Source organism: Telopea speciosissima, chromosome 4, assembly GCF_018873765.1.
Source record: "Telopea speciosissima isolate NSW1024214 ecotype Mountain lineage chromosome 4, Tspe_v1, whole genome shotgun sequence".
Classification (NCBI taxonomy): domain Eukaryota; kingdom Viridiplantae; phylum Streptophyta; class Magnoliopsida; order Proteales; family Proteaceae; genus Telopea; species Telopea speciosissima.
Genome location: NC_057919.1, coordinates 19,150,640 through 19,168,216, shown reverse-complemented (window position 1 = coordinate 19,168,216; position 17,577 = coordinate 19,150,640). Strand labels below are relative to the sequence as shown.

Genomic DNA, 17,577 nt, shown 5'->3' with positions numbered 1-17,577 from the left:
TTAATCCATTATGTATTCAAATTTTTTCCTCTGAAGTTTACTTACAATCAAATAGTGAAAGGTTTGATTTATCACGCCCCAGTCCTTGAAATGGTTGGTTCAGGTTTAGGGTTAGGTTTTTCGCTTTTGAATCGACGATTAGCATTAAAGTTTGATAGATTATCTGAAATTGGATTTCATATACGAATTATCCTTTCGGTCTCCAACTTCTTGCGTACTAATTTCTACTGCATGCCTTCCATAATTACCAATTTTTCATTTTCTTGTTTCTCTTCAGTTGCTTCTCCCACCACCAACCCCTCGGATTCAAATCCTTTCATCATCGCTTACCTGGTTGAAGCCTTCTGTAGTATGCTCTGGTTGTTGTTGTTGTCATCGTGGTTTCTGGATTTGGGTTTGGATGATCTTTGAACTAAAGATTGAGAGTGAGGTCCAGAGTTGGAGTTGATCTCCAACAATCATTGTATTTATAAGGAGGGGATGGATGGAACAAAGAGGAGAGGAGAAGAGATGAAGTCCTTCGAAATGCCTGCAACATCCGCTAGAGCAGCAGGTGGTCGCTAGCGCAATAATGGAAGGTCATCGTAACAAGGGTGGGGTGGGGTGAGTTTATTTATATATAACAATTGGCAAAATTGTCATTTCCTTCCAAAACTATCAGAGTTAGTACTTAGGGGTATAGACCTAATTTTTGAAATCCCAGGGGTGGTAGATATAATTGTTTGAAAACACAGGAGTGATAGACGTAAATTTCCCTTTTAATAGAAAATAAGATCTTTTTATTAAGAAAATACTTGAACAAACTGTTGACCACATAGCAAAATGCCCAACCTTGTTCAATATTGATACACTATTATGAAATTGTGCAAATCCTGCACATAAATTCACTATCTAATTATTGGAAAAACTTTCCCACATCGGCAGCGTAAGAAACCCTCTCCCCTAATTTTTTGGACATGGGAATAAATAAGGTTAGGGGAGAATGTTATTTGTGCCGCAGCGCAGCCTGTGCCCAGGCACATGGGCAACCTGTGCAGGGGGCAGGGTGGTCATTGCGCCCACCCCCATGTGCCTGGGCACAGGCTGCGCTGTGGGACAGAGAACAGTGCCCCTAAGCTTAAATAGTTCTGAAAACTTCTAGCATTAATTCTTTTCTTGCCAAAGCTTCAATTACATTCCTCATGAAAGGATTTTATTTCAAGTTTCCTCTTCCCCCACAGCCATATTATGTTGCAACCATGCTCAGATGGGTTAGCAAAACCTAAAAGGTAAAAGATCAATACAAGTAGTATAGCATATATAAACAACAAGAAGTGCTCATGAATAATTATTATTGAAAGGCTGTCACTATTGACAGAGGACCGACCTATCACTTATACTTTGCCGTGCTCTCTAGGCTGGGCTAAATAAGCAAAAGAAAAGAAGGAAGAAAAAGAAGTTGTACATTTCTCTTATTCTAAGAAAAGAATACAAATAATGAATCTGTGAGTGAGACTGATCAGCCTTAAATGATGCTGCAATCAGGGATGATTGCACTCTTCAAAACAATTACAATCCTCTCACTAATAACGAATCCATCAGCTTCCCTATTTCCTTCTTGAACATTCTCTTTATTCACAATCTAAAAGATTAGGAAAACAAACACAGAAATAAATATATATATATATATCAGTTTAACCCACAAAAAGTTATGAAAAAATATAAAGATAACGACAAGCAAAGATCCCACATGGAAAAGATTCAAAGTAGAGTCTTAAAGAAGGAATGCCATGTTCTAATGTCTAAAATAAGTTGAGATGCATTTAAAAACTACCATTTAGAAGCAAAATATTAATCAATACCTGTACATTTTTCCCAATCCTAGCATTCTTATCTACAATAGCTTTCCTAATGTAAGAATCTTTCCCAATCCCAATTGGTATTTCATCACTCTTTCCAACCATTTTACACCTTTGTATCCAATCTTCTTCCTGTCAAGTAGAAAAACAAGGATGAGGGAGTAGGAGGGGAGAGATTAAACATTTAAGAAGATGCTTACTTGATAAATATCAGAACCCATAAGCACTGAATCTTCAATCACAGCTCCATCTTCAATCCTTGTTCGCATGCCAACAACTGAACCCTTGACCTTGCACCTCTACTCTTAATCAAGAACAGAAAGATAATTCAAACAATCACCAAAGTCAATTTAGTAATAGATAGATGATCATTTCTAGTTATTTTGCAGATTATTTTGTTCCTGGTGGCATTTGGCCCTGTTGCGTATGTACAACAATATAAATATTAATAAAACTGCAAATTCTTACATTGAGAATGCAGCCATCTCCAATGACACTATCTGTTACGTCGGCATCAGTGATCACAGTAGGAGGGAGACACCGCGGCAAAGTGTATAGTGGAGAATCTTTATCGTAGAAGCTGCTACCAAAGGAGTAAGTAAGGTTAGTTGCAGGGTCACAGGAGAAGTGAAACATTCTCTAAAAGGGTTGCACTGGCATTATGCTTTCAGCCTTTCCTGGTAGTTAAAAGTTACTGACTTAAATCCCAAAGTTGATCTCTTTGTGACATCCATGTTGGCTTGATAGAATGCTTCAATACTCCTCATATCTTCCCAATACCCATCAAATTTGTACGATTGAACCTAATCCATGTACAAAGAAACTACATATTGAGGAAACTCTAAAGAAAAAAGGACACTAAAAAGATGTCTGGAGAGAACCCACAGAGCAACTAGAAAGCTAACCTTCATTCCCATGGAAATAGCTCCTGGTATTATTTCATTTGTGATCTCATTAGCCTTGGGGAAGAACTCTGTTAGGAGCTTTGTCATTATGTCTCTCTTGATTACATAGATCCCCATACTAGCAACATAAGGATAAGCATCGTTACTGGATTTCATTGAGTCTTCTGCCTGAATGTGGATGAAATTCCCTTAGATGAATCCAACTGAACTAGGAAAAACTAAAAGAAAAAAAGAAATAGAAGATTAAAGAAAACCAACACAAATAAAAACATAAAAAGTTGTACACCATTGATGTATCGTTCTACACTACCGTCTCTTCCTGTCTATTCTCATTACACCATTTATAGGCAGAAAAAAGTACTCACTGTCATGAAATTCAATGGCTCTCTATCTGGCCTCTCACTGAATTCAAGAACTTGATTTTTAGAATTGACTTTCAGAAAGCCAAAACCAGGGTCCCGATTCCCTAAAGCACAAGAAACAGAAATTGTGATGTCGGCATTGTTGTTCCTGTGGGCCTCTATAAGTTTTTGGTAGTCCATCCTGTAGAGGTGGTGACCAGGGAGGACCAGAAAGTCAAGAATTGGATACTCTTCCAATACCCACAAGCATCTTCTAATGGCATCTGCAGTTCCCTGAGATATAAGAATTCAGGAAGATGAATAAAAACCATTTAGTAACACTAGAAGTGATGAACTTCAATTTTAGAAAGAAACATGAATGTTGAACATGACATTCGAAAAGATAGAGGTCAAGACCTGAAACCAGCCTAGGCCTTCAGAGCTTTGATATGCAGCTATAACTTCCACAAAACCCTCTTTTCCTAAGCTTAAACCAGAATAAGCTCTGAAGAGATGAGAATTAAGAGAGGTGGAGTTAAATTGTGTAAGAGCATATATTTTGCTTATGTTACTGTTAATGCAGTTGCTCACAACCACATCAATGAGCCTGTAATTTGTGGCTATTGGAACAGCACCTCCTGATCTCTTCTTTGTCAATGGGTAAAGCCTTGACTCTGATCCATCCCCAAACACAATTGCTGCTACACTCTGTGATAACATACATAATCATCATTCAGAAACTATAAAGACATTTATACAAATTACAGAGACATTGCATACTCAGTGGCTTTGGACCTGATTCACTGGGGGGAATACATTGGGATTTTCAGGTTTCTGTGAATTGGATATGAACACACTCAAAGGAGCACTTGAAGGAAACCTCAATGGAGGGTTCTGGCAACTGCGAACCAATCGGAGGATGGGAAGCTTTGCTGTGAGAGTTGCAGAAGTGGGAAGAGGAAGCTGCAACATCACTTAATGTCAATAGATAGAAAGAGATATGGAGAGACAGAGACAGAGAGAGAGAGAGAGAGTTCCTTGATTTTTTATTTGTCGAGTTTCTCTCCCTTTATGTCCATTTCTTCTCTTCTCTCCCTGCACCTGATGGTGTAGAGTTTGAAGGAAGAGAAAAGAAACTAAGAGAATATTTAGCTTTCTTCTTCCTCATGGTTACTGCCCGGATCCGTTGAACAAACAATGACTGGCACGACTCGATCAAAGCAAAATGTTGGTGATGGCTGTGGCTGTGTAGCCCCATCAAATTAAATTCCTACACATGCACATGTATGCATATAAAGATTCTTTTTTTTTTTTTTTTGGGAGGGGGGTGGTGGGGGGGAGGGAGGGAGGTATTTGGGATTCTTTGTAATTCAATTTCTGCATTATAGTAGAGGTAAGCAAGCATCCATATTTTTAGCCACGTGGACGAGTCTTGATTGGTTCATGGTGACATGGAGTGGAACTTTGATGCCATGCATGAGCTGATATTTTGCTTTATAATTGGTTAAAGATAGAATATTTATAAGATGCTTGTTCCTACGAAGACATGAGCCAAGATTCCGTGGACCATGTAAAGCAGATGTTTCGTTGATCTATAAAATGATTGTTTTTTCCTTTTTTTTAGCTTTGATTCTAAGTTTCTCATGCCTTCTTTTTCTTTCCTTTTGTGATGCATTTTGTTTACTTGTGTTTCAGAAGTTCTAAAAGAGAAGAGAAAAGGCATGAGCTTGTCTATCTTAATTTTGAAATACTTCCTCTAGAAAATGACCATTTTGTCCTCATGGTCTATTTTCAATAAAAAGAAAAAAAAAACACACAAAAATGCAAAGGTAGGAGTATATGTTTGGTTGCAATGTTTAATTTGCCTAAAGACAGTCTGGTTCTATATAGTACTCAGAGTCTCAGATCTTTGCCCAGCAAAAAGGGATGTACAATCATAAGAAAATCCTCAAGGAAAAGAAGAGTCCCAATCAAAGACCCTAAGTGAGGGTAACGGATGCCCACTTAGAGATAGAGTGGTCCACATGCTCCCTCTTTGATCCTTATTAATTAACATATTTAGAGAATGGGAATGAGATGGAGTGGTTATTAAGATAGGCATGTCTCCTCACATTCTCCATTTTTTTTTTGTTACTTCTAACCTACAACTTTAGGGAACTCATGTACCTCGTGATGTCTTGCTGCATATCTTACGTTTCTTTTGATGTTAAAAGACGTGGCTATATTTCTTTTCTCCTCAGGAAGTGTAACACTCAGATCTTACTCTAATTCTTTTGATGGGCCAGAATTGGATCCGATCCATATTTCGGTTGAAAGATCGAATGGGCATTAATCAGAATCAGGGTTGGCCAACTCCGATTCAAATCAACTGATTCCACCAATTCGGGTTTGATTTTTAAATCCATGGGATTTCCAGATATCCATATAATCAATACACCCTGGAAGGCCGGGACTTGATTCATACTTCACAAACTTTGATTTCTATTGAAAAACAAGAAATGGTTCTTTATAAAATTCAGCATGGCTCCATTTGTTTTTGAGCATCACTTTTGGTTTTTAACAGTTTCTGAGATGTTGCGGCAAAACTATTAAAATGCCCTTTTTAAGTTAAGAAGCTGTGGCTCCCATTTGCACAAACCACTTATCCTGTGCCGCAAAGATAATGTTTCTGCAGCAACAAGAACCTGGTTTTAGTAATTGGGCAAAGTGATTACAAAAATAGTATCAACAATCACTGCAGATGGTGTGCAAACAACGATGCCATCTCAATCTGCACCAAATCACAAAAACCATTAACAGAAGCTTCGATCACGTAATAAAAAACAATCAACAAAGAAAATTGTCACGTAAGAGTATAAATAATGTTTTCTCCTTTCTTTTTTTCTTTTTTAGTTTTTCTCTCATTCACCCTTCTTCCGTCCATGATACATTGCATTGCCAATGATGTGGAGGAAATATCTTAGACTTAACATTCAATAATTTCACCTAGTGCATAAAAACCATCACATTGTTCCTGAAACCCTAATGGAAGTGATAAACAGCTCAGAACTAGCCAAAATAATAGTTCAGGTGCCTAAAGATCATGCAAATTCTATCTGTTACTTGTTTTTACTGTGGCAAAGGTGGGCACTTGAAATTTCAATGCTCACATAAAAGGACTAACCTCCTAGGACATAAAATGAAATGGGTACCAAAAAAATATATCTTTCAGGTATGCATGCTCATGCTTGTTTAAAGGCCCAATCAAGAAGAGATGTACAGTTCTTGGACAGTGGATATTCAAGACACATGATTGGAGATCAGAACAGATTTTCAACCCCTTTCCAAAGCAAGATTATCAGAAAAGATAACATAGGTAATGACTTCTCCCAAAATTGAAAATATTCTACTTGTTGATGGGATGATGGGTTGAAACATAATCTCTTGAGCATTGGTCAACTATGTGAGAAGAACAACAGAGTTACATTTGATAAAAATCACTGCATTGTCCAAAGCCTAAAAGTTCACAAAGTCTTGTTTGTAGCAAAAAGAACTGAAAATGTTTATACCTTAGATATGTCTGACCTTGCCCAACAAGATGTCAAATGTTTCCAAGTTTTATAGGGCAATTGTTGGCTGTGGCATAGAAGACTTGGTCATGCCAAGATGAAGCTCATAAACCGTCTGTCATGTGATGATATTGTCCGCAGTCTTCCAAAGGTAAAATACCAAAAAGACAAGGTTTGTGAGATATGTCAGCTTGGAAAGCAGGTTAAAAGCTCATTTAATCCCATAAATGTTATATCTACCTCTCAACCTTAGAACTATTACATATGAACTTATTTGGTTCTACTAGAACGAGTAGTCTTGGAGGAAGAAGGTATCCATTTGTTATTGTTGATGCCCCAGTAAGGAGTGATATGATTCCGATTGAAGGAGTTAAAAGAGCTAGGGGCAGACCTAAAATGACCATAGGAGCAGTCGTGAGGAAGGACATGCATAGTCTAGGTCTGGTCCCAAGTATGACCTCCGACAGAGCCTATTGGAGGGCAAGGATCCATGTCACAGACCCCATTTAGCTGAGATTATCCTAACGTGTTGGGCTGTGCCTTTTGCCTCTTACTATCTTTCATCTTTCTATTTATTTCCAATCCTCCATTTGTCCTTTTCCTTTGTCTTTTCTCATCTCTTTCCCCATCCCTCTTCTCCAATCTTTTCGTCCCTTATTTGTTTAGAGTATATCTATGTTTTTCTCTATTCTGTTTGTTTGGATCCATGTAGCCAACCCCATTAAATTGGGATAAGGCTGTGTTTGTTGTTGTTGTTGATGACCACTCTAGATTTACATGGATTTTCATTTTGCCAAGCAATTCTTAAAAGTTTTTATATATTTTCGAAAAAGGGTACAAGTTGAAAGAGCTGTTGTCTCAAAAATTAGAAGTGATCATGGTGGTGAATTCAATGATTTGGACTTTGATAAAGTTTGTGATGACAATAGTATTAGCCCTCAATTTTCAGCCCCTAGAACTCCACAACAAAATGGCTAGGACCATGCTCAATGAGCAAGCCTTACCTAACTATTTTTTAGGCTGAAGCAGTAAATACCGCTTGTCACACTATGAACTGAATACTCTTGAGACATCAAATGGATGAAACTCCATGAGTTATGGCATGGTAAATAACCTAACATCGGTACTTCAAGGCTTTTGGGTGCAAACGCTATGTATTGAATACCAAAGAATAACTTGCACAAATTTGATTCAAAATCAGACATCAGTATTTTTCTTGGATATTCTTCAACTAATAAGGCATTTCGCGTTTTCAACAAAAGACTAACTAGTTGTAAAAGAATCCATTCATGTTACTTTTGATGAATCTAACTTATCACATAAGTTGCAGATCATAGATGACGAGCCAGAAATCATTAATGAAGGAAGCACAAAGATACAACACTCGAAATACTTGAGCAAAATGATGAACCATGTGAGTTAATAAAGGAATTTCTCAGAGAGGAGGTTTACAGCAGATCACCCAAAGGAAGAGATCATTAATGACACTTCACATGGGGTAATCACACGCTTCTTGTTAGAAATTTTGTTAATCATGTTGCTTTCCTATCTCAAATTGAACCGAAAAAAATTTGAAGAGGCTAAGCATGATGAAAGCTGGATGTTTGCTATGCAAGAAGAAGAATCAATTTGAGAAAATAAAGTTTGGAACCTAGTTCCAAGACCAAATGACCATCATTCATTGGTACTAAATGGGTCTTTAGAAACAAACTAGACGAGTCTGGGATAGTGATTAGAAACAAAGCCAGATTAGTGGCTCAAGGTTTCAATCAAGAGGAAGGCATTGACTTTGAAAAGACTTTTGCCCCAATAGCTAGACTGGAAGCCATTAGAATGTTATTAGCATTTGCTTGTTATAAAGACTTCAAACTTTTTCAAAAGGATGTTAAAAGTGAATTTCTAAATGGTTATATTTCTGAAAAAGTTTTTGTAGAGCAGCCACTGGGATTTCAAAATCATAGCCTTCATGATCATGTCTACCAACTTGACAAGGCCTTGTATGGACTGAAAAAAGCTTCTAGAGCTTGGTATGAGAGGCTTAGCAAATTACTCATAGAAGTGATTCTCAATGGGGAAGGTAGATACTACCCTCTTCAGCAAGTCTTCACTAGAACTAAAGGGAAGGATATGCTCATCGTTCAAATTTATGTGAATGACAGTATCACTGGAGCAATTAATGAAAAATTATGTCAAGAATTTGCCAAGCTTATGCAAGATAAGTTTGAAATGAGCATGATAGGAAAATTAGCATTCTTCTTTGAACTTCAAATCAAGCAACTGAAGGGGGGAACCTTTACCAACCAAGCAAAGTATACAAAGGACTTAATCAAAAGGTTTGGTATGGAGGAGGTAAAACCTGAAATCACTCCTATAAACTGTTCATCCAAGATTGATAAAGATGGAGGAGGTACTGCAGCGTTTGAAAAATTATATAAAGGTATAATAGGGAGTCTTCTTTATCTTACAGCCAGTAGACCGGATATCATGCTTAGTGTGACCAAATGTGCACACTTTCAATCAGCCCCAAAGACATCTAATCTTACTGCTATCAAGGTATTTTAGATATTTAAAAGGATCTACTGATCATGGATTATGGTATCCAAAAGGAACCACCTTTAGCAAAGTAGGATATTCGGATGCTGATTTTGCTGGATGTAGGACCGAAAGTAAAAGCACTAAAGGGACATGCCACTTACTAGGAAAGTGTCTTCTCTCATGGAGCAGTAAAAAGCAAAATTCGATAGCCTTATCAATGGCTGAAGTTGAATATGTTGCAGCAGGAAGCTGTTGTGCTCAAATTTTGTGGATGAAACAAACATTGGATGATTCTGGTCTAAAATTTCAAAATGTGCCTATTATGAGTGACAATACGAGTGCAATTAGTTTAACAAAAAACCCTATTCAGCATTCACGGGCAAAGCACGTTGAAAGTAGACATCACTTTATTAGAGATCATGTTAAAATTTAAACAGGTGATGTTTCTATTAAGTTTGTAAGGACTGAGGATCAAATTGCACATATCTTCACCAAGCCTCTAAAAGATGATTCCTTCTACTAAATTATGAGGCAACTTGGCATTGGGCCTATCCCATGCTAAACTATCTCTAATTTTGTGTATGTTTCTGTGATATTTTTCTTTCTTTTTTGGTCTTTAGTTCTTATGCTATCTATCTATCTATTCCATTCATACCTCTCCTTCACCCTTCCTCCTCAGTGAGATGTATATCTCATTATCGCTCATTATCTTTCTTCCATTCCTGCTCTCGTTCCTCTTTCTTCCTCTCTCTCTTCTCCCTTTCTCAATGAAATGGATCTCTCATTGATTTCTTAGTTTCCTTCCATTCTTCCTTTCATTCCAATCCTTCCTTCTCTTTCCTATTCATCCCTCAATGAGATGTGTGTTTGGATGTTGTGTAAGATAATGGTTAGATTAACAAAAACAAGCATGTATAGAAAACAAAACTAAGAGAAAACCAGAAAATAGAAAGTTAGGAGGAAGGGTATAACTCCACCACCAGTCCCATCTCAAACTAGGATCAAATGGAGTAGAAGAGGAGGGAAGAACATATCCAAATTCCTGCCACAACTGATGGCTAGATGGTCTGATATTGAAGACTGGAGTTTAGAAGAAGAAAGGAAGAACAGCTCCTATCGCATGACCTGAAACAGAGGAGTTAGGAATGAAGGGGAGTAAATAAAACACAAAACAAAAACCAAAAAAAAAACAGAACTCACCAATGGAAGCCCACGGTAGGAGGAGCTTACCTGCTGGAACTGACAACAGTGCAATAGAAAGAAGAAGAAGAACATGACATGATCAAAGGCTTCACCCTTCACCACCTATGGCCTGTGGTTGGGCTTCACCACCGTCCCAATCCAAGGATTCACCACCTTGGGTTGCACTTACTTCACCACAAGAGCTACTCTTAGCATCACCACCTAACAGAAACATTCAATTAAACAATAGCTAAAATCGATGGGAGGAGATAACCCCATGCTTGTATTTATAAAATAGGTGAAAGCCAATTACGAAATTAGAACTCTCCAAGCGTGGGAGACTTCTATTAAGTCTTCTGTTTTTTTCGTTGCTCCTTTGTTGCTGTTGCTGTATCATTATTTATTTTGCTATGGTGATATCGTTAATGTTATCTGCAGGTTAAGTTGACAAAATAGTACACAACCGCATTACACTCATTCCTTTACTTAAGACCATAGTCCTGCCCTGTATAAAATTGTCACCAGAACACATTTCTCTGAAGGTAGATGTTTGAAATACAAGTTACTTACTGCTAAGAGTTTCCAAGTCGATCACATACATCAATGTCTTCTTCTCTAACTGAATATCTCTTGAAAATCACCAAAGCTCCCTCCAGCAGTAGTTTTGTTACAACCTCATTAAACCGTGCTACGACCTTTGAAACATAAAAACAAAAGAGATTCATTACAAAATTGGGCAGACAATGATTAAGAAGTAGAAAAATTACAAAGGATTCCTCTAAAAAGTATTAATAATAGAAAGATACAGGTGTCGTGGAGGAGGCAGAAGTCCAGATCTCTATCCTAGGCAAACACTTGAGTAAGCGAAAAACTCACAATAAAATCTTGGTCTACCTGCTCTACCCTGAGCCATATAAATCTAGAAAAAAGAAATTGCTCAACTTCGCAGAACATTTCGCTTCAGCATTTTTTTGAACAAGGATCAATGTGCAAATCTTTATTCGTATAAAATAATAACTACTTCAAAGCCAGCTCAGAATTCTATTTACGTGACCTATGAAGCAAAATTCTAAAACATACTTAAAACTAAAAAGAGGAAATAAAAACGCTAAACCTCTAGCATAACCTGAAGTAATGTATGAATCCTGCAAAATTCATAACCAGAAAACTAGGAAGTACAGTACGAAAAAATGAAGCAAAACTCTCAATGAAATGATGCTCCCGTAAGCAAAATAACCAGATTCTAGATTTTAACTGAGAATAGTACCCAGTCATCAGGACCCAAATGACAACGTCGGAGTAGTTCAGAACCCATAAACTAAGCGGGAGGAATAGCCCAAGTTCCTAGGAAACAGGAACTAAGCCTTAAAATATTAATTTTAATCTGCAAAACAAAAAAATATATATAATGTTCCTGATTGTTCTTTCCTAACATTTGATAGATTTGAATCCTCAAATCACCAAAGCGCGTCACAGAGATAACTAAAATCCAAAGGGAGAACTCACCACAGCAAAGCGAAGACCCTCAGTTCTGGTCAGGGACCCAATGAAATGTCGGACAGCCGCTGTCTGTGCGAACGAAGAACGCTTTCTCTCAAGTGTTAAGCTGGAGGGAGAACCTGAATGAATCAAAACAGGGACCAACACAAATTCCGATATGAGTCAATAGGAGAACTCGCAGAGAAGTTTTGAATACGAAATGGCAGTTGATGGGGACGAAAATCACCTCGAACTGACGAAGAAAACGAAATGAGTAGAGATTGAACCACTCGAGGTAATCTAGAAGCAAACAAAGAGTGAATGTGAACAGTAGAAGAACCAAAGGACAAAGCTCTCTCTCTCCCTCCCTACAGTTTCACCAAAAAAATGGACGTCAATAGGAGTCGCAGGTAAAAAACTAAGAATGTAAACGGATCGGATTCGGCTCGGATAGTGTTATATCCGCATCTGCATCCGATTAATTTTTGAACGGATTCGGATAGTGCTAAACAGATATGGACACGGATACGATCGGATATTTTATCCATTTACATATAAATATAGCTTTTTCGGATAGCTATTACCTATCCGTATCCATATCCGTTTAGCTTTCAGACGAATTTGGATAGTGCTAAATGGATACAGACACGGATACGGAAATAGATTTCGGCTATTCATTTGTATCCCTATAAAAAATTGAGCGAATTTCCAAGCGTGCACTTCACAGTTGATCAAATGCCAGTTTAGCTAGGGCATTGAGCCACCGTCAACTTTTTAAAACAAGGAATAGGGGACCGAACCCGTATTTGTCATTAGAAACGGTCGGAATCGGTCCCAGAAACCCTAAAATTGGCTCTTAGATCAGTAAATTCACCAATTCTAGGGTGTGTTATAATAAATCGGTCAATATCCATAATTGAGATTAATCATGGCCAATTCCGATCGAGATCGGCTAATTCAGACCCAAATCGACACTCGACAGATTCACCAATCCGATTCTCGATTATTAATTCTTGAATTGATGGTTGCCGCCTCAACAACCCATGTGAAAAAGTCTGACTACTTGCTTGTTTTGTATAAAACGAAAAGTTTTCCTAATCAAACTACCCTCAAATGCGCTAGCGTCTCCTATAATAGGGAGCAAATATATCATTGCATAGGAGAGACGATATAGATAAACATAAGGAGGTGTTAGCATACGTTACAGAGTCTGGTTACATTTTTTTTCCTTAAAAGTTATTGGTAAAAAAGATCCCAGCTTTATCACGCCCTCTCTCACAGGGCACCATGCATCACGTCCTTGCCCCTGGATGGATATCGAGACAAGCTCTCCCATTGGCTCAGCCGCTGGTGTAGAGACCATGCAATCAAGCAAAGATCTCTTGCCCAAAGTTACTATTTAATTTATTTGTTTATAGCTGTTAAACATAACAGTCAAGTCAAAACATATTTTGGTCAAACATGATACACAAGTGCTTAGGCCAATGGTTGAGCACGCCTGGGTATCTACCCAAGGGACAGAGGTAAGTGTGTTAAATAGTTCGGTGCAAGGATTTTTAGGTGACACCATAACCAAACCGTTTATTAAACGTTGCACTTATTGAAACCAAAACCATTTACTAAATGGTTTTTGTTTCTCGATTTTTAAACGGTTTCGGTTTATCGTCCCTAAATGGTTTTGGTCACAGTTTTAGATATTTGGCTCCTAAACGATTTGCCTGTTTTATACCAAATTTAATGCTTGTTGGATGTACTCAACAAGTCACATTGTAAAGGATATGATTATAATTGATAGAAAAGCCATAATATTCATAGAAACATTGAATATTATTATACTAATGTATTTGAATGAATTCAACCCAATAATTTTATTACAAATTTCACATATATACTTCTACCAATCCATGTTTGAGTCTCATTGTTTTCAAATTTTGCAACAACCTAGTATATTAAGGTACTGATGGTTGATTATTGTCATTACATATTACTAATATTTGTTTTCGATTTAAATGGTTTCTTAGACGGTCAATTAAGTTTAAACCATTTAACTAAACGGTCCCAATTTTCAAAACCAAAACCGAACCACTTAATAAACGATTTCACGGTTTCGGTGTAAACGTCTCGGTTCGGTTTGATTTTGGCACCCTTAGGCAGAGACGTCATCTCATGGTGTCCTGTGAGATGATGTAGGAAACACCACCAAGTGGAGATCTTTTTCCATTAAATTAAAAAGCTATAAACACAGAAGTCAAGTCAAAAATCATCCATTTGGAATAGACATCAACTTAAGTGATATTTAAGCTATGTTTGGTATGCATTTTTTGAATGCGTTCTATGTCGATTTCGTATTCTTGGATGATAAAAACAACTATTTTTATCATCCGAGAAAACGCAATCAACTTAAAATGCATTCCAAGAATACATACCAAATGCGGCCTTAAATTAGAAACATCGAGTTGCACTGTTGTTTTATATCACTTTCATATTCTTATAAAAAATATTTATTTTGTCCATATTTTGTGGTATTTTCATGGTTTTATAAGAGATTATATATTAGTTTTTAGGGTAAATTACACATTACCCCATTTTCAAACAAAACTCAAATCACCCATGATTTTTTAAAATACTCAAATCACCCCTGTATTGGACCCCAATATAATAAATTAGTCCCTACTGTTAGTTTTATGCTATTAAGTGATGATGTCAGCTAGTTAAATAAATTTAAATTTCTAAATTACCCTTGACCATTGTTGATTTACAATTTTACCCTTGAAACTAAAAACCCCAAAATCAGTCATATTCCTCATATGACCTGCAATCCACCGCCACTGGTATTTGCAGCTCTTCCCCCTCTTCTTGCATCAACCATGGATCCAACTTGCAAAAAGCAACCCAAACCCATCGCTACCGGTTCTTGCACCTCTCTCTCTCTCTCAAAGAAGAATAGAAACCTATTTAGGGTTTTAACAACCACCACCGCGTTTCAGAAGAGTCGTCAGAGACAACGATAAGCTTTTCCTCATGAATCTCTTCTCTGGGTCCTCCATCTCAGGCCAAACCCCACCATCCCCTACCTGAAACACGGAAACTCCATGCCCACCAGACCCTGCAACCCAATTGAACACATCCCAATAAAACTCCATTTCCGATCCACCAACTGCAAATCTCTCGTTCCCTCTGAATTTCCACGCTAATCTCTTCACGATCAAACCCACCTCACCGTCCATCTTCATCCTCAACATTGTGTTTCTCACATACTCATCAAACCTATATTTTGGGTTTTTGTTTTCTTTAGTTCTCTGCGGATTTCTAAGCTCCATTTTCAAATTTAGAGAAAAGGGTTCAATACACAGAAAGGAGAGTTTTTAAACTTAGAATTAAAATTCGATTCCAAAATTACAACCAGATCTGAGAATAAATAGAGAAAAAAGGTTCAGATCTGAATATTAAATCAGAAGTCAGATTCTGAAATAGAATTGCATATATAAAATAAGCCAAGATGAAGGATGAGAGAACAACGCAATAGAAAGTAAGAACAAAAAAGGAACTGGGGAGGGGGGGAAGAGACACCAGTATCAATTGCAGATCTGGATTTTTATGTCAGAACAGCAAAACAAATCGGTAACAGAAAGGTCAGGAGGGAAGGGGAAGACGAGTTCATCGCCGGGGACTTCTCCGATGTTTGGCCCGGACATCTCCATCTCCGGCGGCTTCTCTGGTTTCTCCTTGCGCTCACAGCACAAACGACAGCATCTCCATCTCCGGTGACTTCTTTGAGAGTGGGAGAGATTATCGTGAAAGAGGAGTGAGATGAAAAGTGAAAAGTGAAAAAAAAAATAATCAAATTAGAAGTTAAATTTCTCATTTAACTTTTTTTTTTTTTTTGATTAAAAGGGAACTTATATATTATAAATTACCAGTAGAGAATTACATTCTTAGATATTTCTTTCCCCTGCATCATTATGCAGTAGTAGAGAAAGTGTTGTGGGAACAGAGTCAATACAAAAAGATAACTCCTGTGTGGAGTGCAAAAACCTAGCCAAGAGCGCACACGAGTCTCCAAAATACCAAAAAAAACCTAAATGATTGCTAGAAGCCCAAACCAATAATGCTCGCCTCTTATCGGGGGCATTCATCCCCCTGATATTCCATGCACCGAACCTAATCACGAGGATTTAGGCTAGGAAGAGCGTCACAACGAGCCGCTCTGACTCGGACTTCTATCGCGTACTCTAACAGTGGGAACTTCAACCTCTCCACCAACAACACACTCAGCTATCTCCGCTAGAACCAAAGCCGCAAACCGATTTGAAGAGAGTGGAGCATCCATCTACATCTCACCTCTCTGAACTACAGGTTCCGGCTGTTCCGAAACCCCTTTCCTTTCAGCAGTATCCCCTTCCCTTCCATCTGTATGTAGAGGCAAAGTGTCCAGCACAGGTTCAACGTGAGTAGGAGGGATCACTCGTTTAACAAAGGCAGACCCATCACTTGGCGCTGGAGAAACCGATGAACCAACCACCAAAGCCGAACCATTAGTTGGACCCTGGTTCAATTGTTTGCAGTTACTTGTAACAACTAAAGTACTTGTCGACTTGGTGGTTACAGGTTTAATTTTCAAAACATTCTTATCAAGCACTCTGGGTGGTTGAGAAGAAGTTTTGATATCCACTTCAGCATTAACTACCATCTTCCCCTTACCACCACGTGGCGCAACACCAACTTCCCCATGCAACATGCTTGAAGGAACCACCTTCTCTAACGCTGTCGGAACTGATGAATTTCCCCGATTAGAATGCATCGCCGACGCTTGGACGCCTACAGCAGTCGCGTTCGCATCTGATGGGAGAGGGCGTTTGTTACGAGACCGATGACGGCTAGGAGTAACCCACGGCTCCTCCACTTGCATGTCTTCATGGTTCGAAACCTCCATAGGATCTGCATGTGAAATAGCAGCAACATTGCACTCTTTCTCTAAATGACAAAAAACACAGCAAAATGAATACAAAGGAGGCCTCCAATCGTAATGAACAAACTGTTCAATTACAGTGCCATCCTCTAATGCTATTGGAATTGTAGTAGGAAGACCATCCTCAGCTTTAATGTTAACACAGAATCTAGCAAAAGATAATCGTTCACAGTGCAAAGTCTTGCTATCAACACAAATGGGCCGGCCAAGAACACTTACAATTTGCCCCAGCGAACGGGAACCCCAGTAATGTAGGTTAAGCCCGTACAATCTCACCCACAATGGCAATTCAGACTCCTCTCTTTTGGAGAGGGATACCGCAGGTGACCACGGTCTCAAAACCAAAGGTCTTGAACCAAGATTCCAAGGCCCTTCATCTAAGATCTGTCGGCTGAGATCGACGCCCTGAAAATCAAAGATGAATATGCCACTCTCAAGACCAAACACTTCTACAGCCCCCACATGGCTCCACTTCTCAGTGACAAATCGTTTCACGGCAGAGAAAGTTGGTTTGGGACCAAAGACGTACCCTACCAAAGCAGACTCCCATCGATCAGTCTCATCCATCAAATCCTCTACAGTGTATTTGGCCACCCTCTTGCCATTAACAATCTCAGGCTCGACAAATGGGAGATTACCCCCTCCAACCCTCACTTTTCCTCATGGAAACAAACTCACCCACGATCGCTGCGTTGTCCCTCGCTGCCTATTGCCATCAGTAGCAGTAGAGGGGACCTTGCATCATGGGCCATCGACGTTGTTGGCCCGGTGACCATGAAC

The 17,577-nt window shown here is 38.5% G+C and overlaps 1 protein-coding gene across 3 annotated transcripts; it reads right to left on the bottom strand.

Annotated features, from left to right (window-relative positions):
• Positions 1-1,425: 1,425 nt before the first annotated feature.
• On the bottom strand, positions 1,426-4,086 carry LOC122657943 (inactive glucose-1-phosphate adenylyltransferase small subunit 2, chloroplastic). Of its 3 annotated transcripts, none has more exons than XM_043852746.1 (9): positions 3,880-4,086; positions 3,502-3,792; positions 3,109-3,378; positions 2,744-2,911; positions 2,538-2,641; positions 2,307-2,421; positions 2,039-2,137; positions 1,842-1,967; positions 1,426-1,621 (listed from the first exon to the last, which is right to left on the bottom strand). In XM_043852746.1, the coding sequence occupies exons 1-9, from the start codon at positions 4,054-4,056 to the stop codon at positions 1,505-1,507; spliced, it is 1,467 nt and encodes a 488-aa protein (XP_043708681.1). In that variant the 5' UTR covers positions 4,057-4,086; the 3' UTR covers positions 1,426-1,504. The 3 variants fall into 3 exon arrangements, with proteins under 3 accessions (XP_043708681.1, XP_043708682.1, XP_043708683.1); XM_043852747.1 differs by having other exon boundaries at positions 2,307-2,418; XM_043852748.1 differs by lacking the exon at positions 1,842-1,967.
• Between the last annotated feature and the right edge of the window lie 13,491 nt (positions 4,087-17,577).